Raw genomic sequence first — 11,799 nt, 5'->3', positions numbered from 1 at the left:
ATGTAATAAATGATCTGTTTGAGCTGCTCGCAGAAAAATGCTTTTCACTGTACCTCGATACACGTGACAATAAACAAATCCAATCGAATCCAATGAGGACAACCCCCCCCCCCCCCCAAGCTTCATGGTGACCCACCCCACCACAGAAATATCGGAGTGCACTCTTCTTCCCTCTGCCCACCCCCTTGTGCGGTAATCGGGGATTTCCCCTCTTCCTCCACCACCACACAGAAGAGAACCCCTCACCTCGCTACCAATGGAGGAGGGTTACCCTCCATTGGTGCCCACTTGGCCTTCAACCCCCGAGGTTTCCAGACACCACCACACCAGTGCAGAAGGAGGCCATTCGGCCCATCGAGTCTGCGCCAACCCTTGGAAAGAGGAACCCTGTCCCCGTAACCCGGTAACCCCAGCTAACCTTTTTGGACACTAAGAGGCAATTGCTCGTGGCCGATCCACCTAACCTACAGATCTATGGACTGTGGGAGGAAACCGGAGTACTCGGAGGAAACCCACACAGACACGGGGAAAACGTGCAGACTCTGCACAGACAGTGATCCAAGCCGGAAATCGAACTTGGGGCCCTGGAGCTGTGAAGCAATTGTGCTAACCATTATGCTACTGTGCCGCCCATCATTATTGCAATTCTGTGAAATCCTTCACTTTACATGCTCATCCATGTTGACATTTTTTATTAAGGCAATTTAGTCAGTCATTTTTTTTTTAAAGTGCTGTGAATTTGCTTATCATAAAAACGAACACATCTTTTTGCAGAGTTACAGACACAGCAACTGCAAAGCAATGTGAAGCAACACGAACACAAACCACATGCTCTGGTACAGATCAAACATTTTTGTTTCTGAAAAACATCACCAAAGTTCAATGCTTAAATTAAGTAACACTTGCCTAGGAACACTGCTTTCAAGAACATTGCTTTCAGTCACGCTGTTCCACATTTATGTATGAATACTGCCAAGTGTACATTGAAGCAATTTTCTTTTTAAAATGAATGTACTGAACTTGATGAGACAACAACCTCTTTCTTCAGTATTTCATATTACTGCTTTGAGGAGTCACCTTCCATCAGGCTGCAAGAATCCCATTCTTCAACTGGGCATTATTTGCACAATGTGGATAGGCATGTGTTTCTTTCCGTTATTAGGGGAACATCCCTCGAAATCTGGTAGCGGTTTGCCCAGATCAAGAGGAGCATTGTTAATACTTGGGACCGTGTTCTCTCTGCTGGAATGCAGTATGTGAAAAGGTGAGATGAAGGTGGAAAAGGGAGAAAATAATCACACACACACAAAAAAAAAAGAAAAGAAAGTGCTTATGTGGCTTGGACCACTTCTGGCACATACCGTTTATATCAAGTATTCCAGGATCAGAGATCACAAATGGGGAAAAAAATCCCTTTACTCTTTTAACTTTGAATTTAAGAAGAATACTCACTGCTACACTAATGATGGAAATTTTCTTTCACCGCATCAGTAGCTTTGCGGTTTGTCTGAATTTCCAGCACCAATGCTGTCATTTCTGCATCTTACATTTTGTTTTGACGTCAATCCTCTTGATGGTATCACACATCAAATTTCAACAACACGTGAGTTTTAACTCTTGTTAAAATACTTCAGAATACTGTTGGACTTGGTAGCCTTTTTTGAGTGTTTTGCTCCCGTGTTGGATCTTACTTTGCTGGTTTGTTTAGCAACATTTATCTTCGGTCTCGCCCTCTGCTGCTTCCAGTCTGTCAGCAGTTCATTCTGAAGCTCAGCAGGCAATTCTGAAAAGACCTTTGGATCCACATTGGAGGGGATGGGCGCTGAGCTCTCAGCCACTGGCCTCTCAGGATCCGTACTGGAGGGGATTGGAACTGAGCTCTGAACTGTGGACCTCTCAACATCCATACTGCCAGATTTCGAGGTTTCACACACAGGTTGGTGCTCTTGGAGGGAGGCGGCTTTGTCATTGAAAGCACGCTGCTGTGGCTGGGCCTCAGGACTATCTGGCGTACTGCTGTGAAAATGTACATGGCGGGTATCTGAACTGGAAATGGGAGGGTCACAGTCAGTGTCCAGTGGCAGCAGATGTTTCCTCTGATCTTCTGTTAGTGACCTGAACATAAAGGTGCCTTTGCAGGGTGTTTTCTCAACTGACTGCGCTTGGCTAATATTACATTTCAGCTGATCTAGTGAAGGGCTAACACCTGCAATAATTTCCTTCTGGATGTTAGCTGGGAGTTCTTTAAATACATCAAGGTCAATCCCAGGTGGTAGGTGAGCGTTTGGGAATGGCAGGCTCGGTTTAACACGAGCAACCTGGTCTGACATTCCCGATACAGATGCTCCGCCATTTCCCCTACGTTGCGAGGGATCTGAAGTATCTCCTTCTAAATCAGCATCGTCAGACCCTCTGCGCTCTCTGAGAAGTTGTCGGCGTACTTTCCCATTGGGGCTCACGTCCAATTTTCCTGGCGATTTCTGGGTTAAATAGAATCCAATCGATCCCCTGATGGGGGAAGACAATGTGGGCTGAACAAGATTAGCAAAACACACGTTCAGAAGGCTTACATAGAACTGAAATCTTGTGTCCACCATCTTTTGAAACAACTTCATCAGGATGTCGACCAGTGGAGTCACAGTGTCACTGGGACCTAGTGAATAAAAGTGAAGTATATATATTTAGAAAGACAGCACTTAGAAATGGGAAAGGCAAAGGCCATCTGTCCCACCCATCAGGCTACTTCTGTCGGGAATGTCTGGATAAATACCTTCTGGTCATCAAAATGAATGAATTAAAACTCTAGAACGTCCAATTAATTCACCTCTTCATTGTTCAACCCCGACCGACTGTTTCTTACAAACGAAAGATCATTGATCATAGTACCACAAGAGTTATCTTATTTCAATTCATCTTTTCTCATATCTATCCTTATCATTTAGAGACTGTTTTATCACATAGACTGTTATCGGAAAAGGAAGAACATGCAGGATTATGGGAGACTGTGGGCGAATGGTACGCAGTGAATTGTTCACTCAGGGAAACAATGCCGAGACGATGGGCCAAAAGTCCTCCTTCTGTGCTGTAACGATTGTGTGATTTTCTTTATATCTCTCACAGGTTTTCTCCGATCTGCCACTGTAGGCGTTGACTCTATCCTTGGGTATGGCTCCACCTATATAGAACATAGAACATAGAACAGTACAGCACAGAACAGGCCCTTCGGCCCTCAATGTTGTGCCGAGCCATGATCACCCTACTCAAACTCACGTATCCACCCTATACCCGTAACCCAACAACCCCCCCCCCTTAACCTTACTTTTATTAGGACACTACGGGCAATTTAGCATAGCCAATCCACCTAACCCGCACATCTTTGGACTGTGGGAGGAAACCGGAGCACCCGGAGGAAACCCACGCACACAGGGGGAGGACGTGCAGACTCCACACAGACAGTGACCCAGCCGGGAATCGAACCTGGGACCCTGGAGCTGTGAAGCATTTATGCTAACCACCATGCTACCCTGCTGCCCAGGGTATATATATCTGTGGCCATTATTCATATGTCAGCCTTGATAGTGAACGTTGGAGGGCCGTTCAACCACAGCAGAATCACAACCACGCCTAAATCATTTGAGTTCCTGACACTGATCACTACCCACTGATGCCTGTTGAAATATGGGTGTGAGGAGATGCTAAATGAGGACAGGAAGGAGCTTGCAGGTAATGTTTCTCAGAACCAAGCAGCCTGCAGACATAACTGTCTGGGTGCATGTGTGAATAGTTATTTGCACTGCAGCAACCAGAAAACTGGTGCAGAGGCATCAGCACTTTCAGAAGAGAACAATTAGGAGACAGAGTTTAATTAAACACCAAGTTGTGATGAAATTTTACTTTGAAAAAAAAAATCAATGCATGGAAAGTCAATTATAAGCTTGTTAAAAAGGAGCACAGGATAGCATTAATAATGTGGGGAAACATTTAAATTTGATATGGAGTCCGACAAGCAAATGGCAAATTAAATTTAATATTGACAAAAGTAAAGTTGCTTAATAAGTGAAAGGAAATGTGAGACAAAGGTTCATAATGAAGAGAACAAAGTTAGCAGACAAAAGTTTCTCAGCCTGAAGTTTCTTCCATGGCCACAGCACCACATTTAGAGTCAAAAATGCACCTAAAATTGCAACCAAATTGCCAAGTCAGGCTCAAATTCTCATTTGAATACCACCAAATTTATTTTTTTTAAATAAACTTAGAGCACCCAATTATTTTTTTCCAATTAAGGGGCAATTTAGCGCCGCCAATCCACCTATCCTGCACATCTTTGGGTTGTGGGGGTGAGACCCACGCAGACAGGAGGAGAATGTGTAAACTCCACACAGACAGTGACCCGGGCCAGGGTGAGGCTGAGTGGAGCTGAGGCCGAGAGCACGTGAGGTGGATTGGCCATGATAAATTGCCCTTAGTGTCCAAAAATAAGGTTAGATGGGGCTACTGGTTTACGGAGATAGGGTGGAGATGTGGGCTTAAGTGGGGTGCTCTTTACAAGGGCCGGTGTGATGCGCGATCCATAACTACTGATACGAGGATGTAGTCCGAATTGAAGGCTTTAATCAACAAGATGTTTCCCCAGCAGCTCGAGTACAGAAAGAGGCCGGCTGCTGGGTAACACGGGTTCTTATACCCCGCCTCACTGGGCGGAGCTACCTTACGTTCCGACCAATGAAATGCAAACACTTGGGCCAATGAGCAGCGAGCCTTCTCCACCAATGGTAGCTCACACTCCCAGGTACCGTAGTACCTCTAGTCATACTACCACACGGTGCAGACTTGATGAGTCGAACGACCTCCTTCTGCACTGTCAATTCTAAGATTCTATCTATGAATTCTTCCTTAGTGTACCCGAACAGGCGCCGGAGTGTGGCAACTGGGGGATTTTCACAATAACTTCATTGCAGTGTAAATGTACGCCTACTTGTGACAATAATAAAGATTATTATTATTCCTGGGGTTCAAACTGCAGCCTGCTCTAAATTGGTAACCAACCCTCCACCTGTCCTTAAGAATTTCTGTGTCTGACTGGATTGGTGAGTCAAAGTTACTCCTTCTACCCCAGGAAAATCAGCCGCCCCCCCCGCAACGCCATTGAGAACAAAGTTGTATATCTAGGAGAAGAGATGGAAACTGCTTCACTTAAAGCAAGACTGAAAGATGTGGGCGGGGGCAGACAAACTTAGCTCAGGTCTGGCAAAGATTTAAGGTAATTGGCGAAAGAAGCATTGGAGTCATGGGGAGAAACATTTTACACAGTGAACGGTTAGGGTCTGGAATGTACTGCTTGAGAGTGCGGTGTAGGTAGATTCAATCGAGGCTGTCAAGTGGGAATTGGATTATTAACTGAAAAGGTAGAATGTGCTGGGCAGTGGGGAGAAAGCGGGAATTATTTTTAAATTCATTTATGGGACGTGGGCGTCGCTGGCTGTGCCAGCACTTATTGTCCATCCCTAAACGCCTTTGAGGGGTCAGTTAAGAGTCTACCACATTGCTGTGGGTCTGATGTCACGAGGTGAGATGTTCCTTCCGAAAGCCACCACAGGCAGGACAGACTGAATGGTTACCATGCGGAAGGAGACCATTCTACAATAGCCCAACACTCCCTCCACTGCTGACCGCAAAATCAGGGGGTGGAAAGTGAAGGTCATTCTCTCTCCCCTCACTGGGAGTGAAATCTGGGTCAGGAGGAAAAGGAAAGATTCTTCTCTCTCTCTCTCTCTCTCTCTCTCTCTCTCTCTCTCTCCCCCCCCCCCCCCCCCCCCCCTCTCTCTTTACTGGGAGAAAACAGAGAAAGCAATCGAATGATTGCCACAAACCCATCATCGTCACACAAAGCAAAAACAGAGTCTGCCTGGAAAGGTATATATACCCTCACCCGCCCTTCTCCTGCACGGAGATAAAAATAAGACCTGGAAGGACCCAAAAACGTTCGGGTTGGGAATGTCGACAGACCATTCACTGATAACCTCCCACTCCACAGAGATGAAACTGTAAACACCAATTCTGCCCAGCCCCCACTCATTTATCTCCTCTGCCTTTGCCCCCTTTTACTCCTTCACTTGATATTCTCCCTGTCTTTCCTTCCTTATCACCCCACCCACCCTTTCCCCCTACTGCCTAGCTCTAGTTATACCTCCACCCTGCTTGTCCTGAATATTGCATTCTGTTCCCTCTGTACTAGATCAGCCAGTAATGCAATAAATTGCCATGTATGCCATGCGGTTCCCATATGGCCATTTTACTTATTGACACACAATCAGGCCTGCAGCTCCACATTTCTACCACGTGATGGAGCTCTTTCTCCTCAGAAGCTGGATACCTTCATGACCACACCACTGATGCATGCCAAAATAAATTCACATTTTCTAACCTTCCCTGGGAAAAGCAACAGGAAGTCTACTACTTTGGGAATAAGTTCTTTACTCAAAGGATGAAAAACCGCAGTGGTGAAGGACATCAGGGACATCCATAGTAATTGAATACGGTTGGAGAAATGAATAATGAATCAGTGCGTAGAGTGTTGGTGGGGTCAGCGACACATCTTTCACTGTCTGGGTTTAATTTAAGAGCAATATGAGTGAAAGCGTCCTTTGCCCTTGAGGTAAATATAAGTACACTTTAAGAATTCCCAATGCTTTAGGAGGTAAATATCAGAATGATGTGACTATTTTCAATATTTAAAATCACATGAATTGTATTAAAAGATTCAATGACATGAGCATCACCTGTATTAAGTTTCTGCATTAGTTGATTTGGAACAGGACACTGCCGACTCTCTCGGTTGAACCACTTGTTGGAAGCTGAAGATCGCCTCACCGTTAATCGTATGGTCCGTGGTACACGTCCATCTTTCTGCAACCTACAACAACATCTGCAATGTCCCCGGGGCAAATATACTTTGTTCACTGAAGCACAGAACTGCACAGTTTTATAAAATATTGAAGGTTACATCATTGCACTTAAGTTTGCTCAGTTGCTATAAAACAACTTGGAGGAGCTTTGCAAAGTCTACGCTGCACAGCCACCGGAATAAACAGCGCGTAACATTTTCATCTTACAAACACTTTTTGAATTGTTTTGTCAAATTTTATATCCCATATGGTGAGGGATGTTAATGATGGGAAATGTCACACTTGGCATTTTAAGCAGCCAGTGTCAAGGTCAGTCTTAGGCCAGGATAGAACTCAATTCAAGAGACAGATAAATTGGACAGAAGTTATCTGCACTTGGATAGACACAGATTAATCAAGGATAGTCAGCATGGATCTGTTAAAGGAAGGTTGCGTTTGAGGACGTAACCATAAATATTGATAAGGATAACACATTTGATGTGGTCTATCTGGTCTTTAGCAAGGCTTTTGGTCAGGCCCCTCATGGCAGACAGGCCAAGAAAGTAAGGGCCCATGCGATCCAAGGTAAAGTGGAACATTGGATCCAAAATTGGCTTTGAGGCAGGAAGCAGAGGGTGATGGCCGAGGGATATTTCTGTGACTGGAAGTCTGTTTCCAGTGGGGTTCCATAGAGCTCGGTGCTGGAGCCCTGGCTTCAGCAAGTATGACCAGATGACACAAAAATTGGCAGGGTGGTAAATATGGAGGAGGATAGCCATTGTCATGCAAGAGGATGTCAATTCAATGCCTTGAGAAAGGGTCATCTGGACTCGAAACGTTAGCTTTTTTCTCTGCCTGCCAGACCTGCTGAGATTTTCCAGCATTTTCTCTTTGGTTTCAGATTCCAGCACCCGCAGTAATTTGCTTTTATCAAGAGGAAGTCAATGGACTGGTCAGGTGGGCAGAGCAGTGGCAAATGAAAGGCACCCTGGTAAAGTGTGAGGTAATGCACTTGGGGAGAGCTAACAAGGCAAAGGATTATACGATAAATGGTAGAATCCTGGAAAGTACGGAAGATCAGAGGGATCTTGGAGAGCATATCCACAGATCCCAGGTGACAGAGCAGGTGGTTAAAGGTGGCATATGGGACATTTGTCTTCATTAGTCGAAATACAAAAGCAGGGAGGTTGTGCTGGAACTGTATAAAACGCTGGTTAGTTCACAACTGAAGTACAACATGCAATTCTGATCACCACATTATAGGAAGGGTGTGCTTGAACTGGAGAGGATGCAGAGGAGATTAACCAGGATGCTGGCTGGATTGGAGGTCTGAGCTATGAAGAAAGATTGGATAGGCTGGGGCTGTTTTCCTTGGAGCAGCAAAGGTTGAGAGGGGACCTGCTAGAGATGTATAAGATTATGAGGGGCATAGATAGTGTTGATAGGAGAGCACGTTTTGCATTAGGGCGGCACGGTGGCACAGAGGTTAGCACTGCTGCCTCACAACGCCAGGCACCCAGGTTCAATGCTGAACTTGGGCGACAGTGGATTTCTCCGGGTGCTCCGGTTTCCTCCCACAATCCAAAGATGTGCAGGTTAGGTGGATTGGCCATGATAAAATTGCCCCTTAGTGCTCAGAGATGTGAAGGTCAGGTTGGGTTACGGGGATAGGGCAGCACGGTAGCATTGTAGATAGCACAATCGCTTCATAGCTCCAGGGTCCCAGGTTCGCTTCCGGCTTGGGTCACTGTCTGTGCGGAGTCTGCACATCCTCCCCGTGTGTGCGTGGGTTTCCTCCGGGTGCTCCGGTTTCCTCCCACAGTCCAAAGATGTGCGGGTTAGGTGGATTGGCCATGATAAATTGCCCTTAGTGTCCAAAATTGCCCTTTGTGTTGGGTGGGGTTACTGAGTTATGGGGTTAGGGTGGAGGTGTTGACCTTGGGTAGGGGGTAGGGTGCTCTTTTCAAGAGCCGGTGCAGACTTGATGGGCCGAATGGCCTCCTTCTGCACTGTAAATTCTATGTAAGAGAGTGGGCTTAGGTAGGGTGATCTTTCAGAGGGTCGGTGCAGACTCGATCCAATGACCTCCTGTAGGGATTCTATAATAATAAAAAATAATAATTAGTAGAGGGGTCAATAACCAGGGGACATAGATTTACTTAATGGGAAGTTGAGAAGAAACTTTTTCGCACAGAAAGTGGTGGGAGTCTGGAACTCACTGCCTGAACTGGTGGTTGAGTCAGAAACATTTGAGAGGTATTTAGATATTCACTTGCGTTGCCGTAACCTCCAACTCCCAGCTCTGGAAAATGGCATTTGTGTAGTCAGATCTTTGTTGACCATGATGCACATGATGAGCTGAATGGCCTCCTTATGTGCTATAAACCTCAATGAATCTATGTTAAGCTGCACTGTAAATTCTATGTTCAATGTTCTATATCAAAAGGCACTATAAAAAAGCAAACTTTCCTGGGTGTGGTCAGTTTTCATGGATATTTTGGATAAGTCGTTGTGAACTCGGATTTGCATTCAGATGCAGAGTGAAGATCATCAAGAAGAGGAGAGGCAAAGCCGGCAGAGCCAAATGCCACCATTGCCGCAGCCTGGGCTATTTAAGAGATATCAACGCCCAATTATGGTTTGACCCCCAGTTTAAAGTGAGTTGGCTGACTTCAGCTGGCCCATCAATGGTGGGCACACCGCTCCTCCCCAGCCATGTCCCTTTGTGTGTAGCACTTGTTGCGTTGGTACCAGTATGTCTCAGTGCCCTGCATCGCACAGTTGGCACTGGAATACCCAATGCCATCGTGGCCTGGATTCTGAAGATTACTTCATTTTAAAAATGTTTTAACGTACCCAATTCATTTTTTCCAATTAAAGGGCAATTTAGTGTGGCCAATTCACCTACCCTGCGCATCTTTGGGTTGTGAGGATGAAACCCACGCAAACACGGAGAAAATGTGCAAACTACATACGGACAGTGACCCAGAGCAGGAATCGAACCTGGGACCTCAGCACTGTGAGGCAGCAGCACTAACCACTGTGCTACCGTGCTGCCAAGATTACTTCATTTTAATGCAAACTGATATACAGACAGCCACTTATGTAAAAAAAAATGTCCTCTTTCTATAAAATGGTATAATGCCATGATACAAATGTCAACATCTGAAAACACTTTTTAGGTCAGCTGGAAATGGTTCACTGACCTGATTAGAAGATTGATCAACAGCTCTTCAGTTTTCATTCTAATTTCGGCCAACGAGGAGCACCTCCTGAAGGAATCTTCATCACTGAGGGACTGAGGAAAAAGTATAGGCAAATAGCAAAATGTTTTAAATCTGTGCAAGCCGGCAGCGCCGGGATTCTCCAAAATCACGGCAAAGTGTTGACGCCAGCGTAAACACCCGAGTGTTTAACACTGGCGTCAACAGGCCTCTTGGCCCAGTAATTCTGCAACCCACAGGGGGCTAGCATGGCTTTGTTGTTCTTCATGCAGCTCCGGCTACCATAGAACATAGAACAGTACAGCACAGAACAGGCCCTTCGGCCCTCGATGTTGTGCCGAGCCATGATCACCCTACTCAAACCCACGTATCCACCCTATACCCGTAACCCAACAACCCCCCCCCCTTAACCTTACTTTTTAGGACACTACGGGCAATTTAGCATGCCAATCCACCTAACCCGCACATCTTTGGACTGTGGGAGGAAACCGGAGCACCCGTAGGAAACCCACGCACACACGGGGAGGACGTGCAGACTCCGCACAGACAGTGACCCAGCCGGGAATCGAACCTGACCGATATGGACCCCAGCACTTCTGGCTGTGGGTCCACGCATGCACGCGGCGGCTGTTTTTGCGCCATCCCACGCAATATGGCGGAGCCCTACAGTGGCCCGGCGCGGAAGAAGATAGGCCCCCCCGGAATGCATGCGCCTGCCAATCGGTTGCCCCCAATCGCGGGCCTGGCCATCGTGGATTTCGGTGCGGAGGCTTGGAGAAACCCGCCCAGGCTTTGGTGGGTCAGGAGGTGAGTTACTCACCGTAGGATTCCTAGCCTTTGACCTACCCTGCTATCCACAGTATTAATGTGGATAGTCCAGTTCAGTTTCTGATCATTGGTAAGTCCTGGATGTTGATTGTGGGGATTCAGTGATGGTAATGCCATGAGTACAGTTTGACCCCCAGTTTAAATTGTGTTAGCTGACATCAGCTGGACCAGCAATGGGGGGGGGGGTTACATGCTCCTCTCCAGTCATGTCTCTTTGTATTATTTACTGCAAAGTGTTAAAAAAAAGGCTCCTGTCACAGTAACGGCTGCTGGAATGTGCACATGAGTTGTCGAGACTGAGCTTGGAGGATAGGATTCTTCCCCCTCCGCCCAATCACCCATTAATTAAAGAGCCTGCCAACTCTCACCTCCTACGCTCACAGATGAACTATGACCTTTTGGGGAAGGGCTGCCAACCTCTGTGAGACTTGACCCACCGGGACACACCTGGTGACAAATAATTGGCAAACAAAAAGACTGATTGACAGACTGAACTTCAGCATGGAGGGAGGAGGAGGGGCAAGTGGTTGGGTGGTGTTGGTAATAGGAGATGAGTGGATGAGTGGACCTCACTGGTCAGGCAGTGAGTAAAAAGTAGGAACATTTTTTGATGACTTCAAGCATACAATCAAAACCTCTGAAACCCTAAATTCAGGTTTAATCTGCACTAACTGAGCGATTTCTCTGTGTATTCTGTTCAAGTCTTCAAGCAACAGTACATGCAAAAAATAATGAGCATAAATACATATATATATATATATATCATTTTGTATATATCATTTTGTTATAAACCTGCACAAAGTGGGGCTCCTTAACATTCCATTCAAGGCTCTGGAGGGTAGAAATTGGATTCGGCCATTTGT

The 11,799-nt window shown here is 46.1% G+C and overlaps 1 protein-coding gene across 2 annotated transcripts in view; it reads right to left on the bottom strand.

Annotated features, from left to right (window-relative positions):
* Positions 1 to 675: 675 nt before the first annotated feature.
* poli (polymerase (DNA directed) iota) overlaps positions 676 to 11,799 on the bottom strand; it is a 90,644-nt gene continuing 79,520 nt past the window's right edge. The window contains exons 7-9 of one of the 2 annotated variants that reach the window (XM_038790523.1): positions 10,091 to 10,182; positions 6,780 to 6,925; positions 676 to 2,653 (exon numbers count right to left, since the gene is read on the bottom strand). In XM_038790523.1, coding sequence (XP_038646451.1) covers positions 1,611 to 2,653; positions 6,780 to 6,925; positions 10,091 to 10,182 — 1,281 coding nt within the window. In that variant the 3' untranslated portion in view covers positions 676 to 1,610. The remainder of the gene's footprint in view (positions 2,654 to 6,779; positions 6,926 to 10,090; positions 10,183 to 11,799) is intronic. The other variant, XM_038790524.1, reaches the window with a different exon arrangement.

This window comes from Scyliorhinus canicula, chromosome 3, assembly GCF_902713615.1.
Source record: "Scyliorhinus canicula chromosome 3, sScyCan1.1, whole genome shotgun sequence".
Taxonomy (NCBI): Eukaryota; Metazoa; Chordata; class Chondrichthyes; order Carcharhiniformes; family Scyliorhinidae; genus Scyliorhinus; species Scyliorhinus canicula.
Note: the sequence above shows the minus strand (reverse complement) of the source record. Positions and strands in the feature narration are given on the sequence as shown.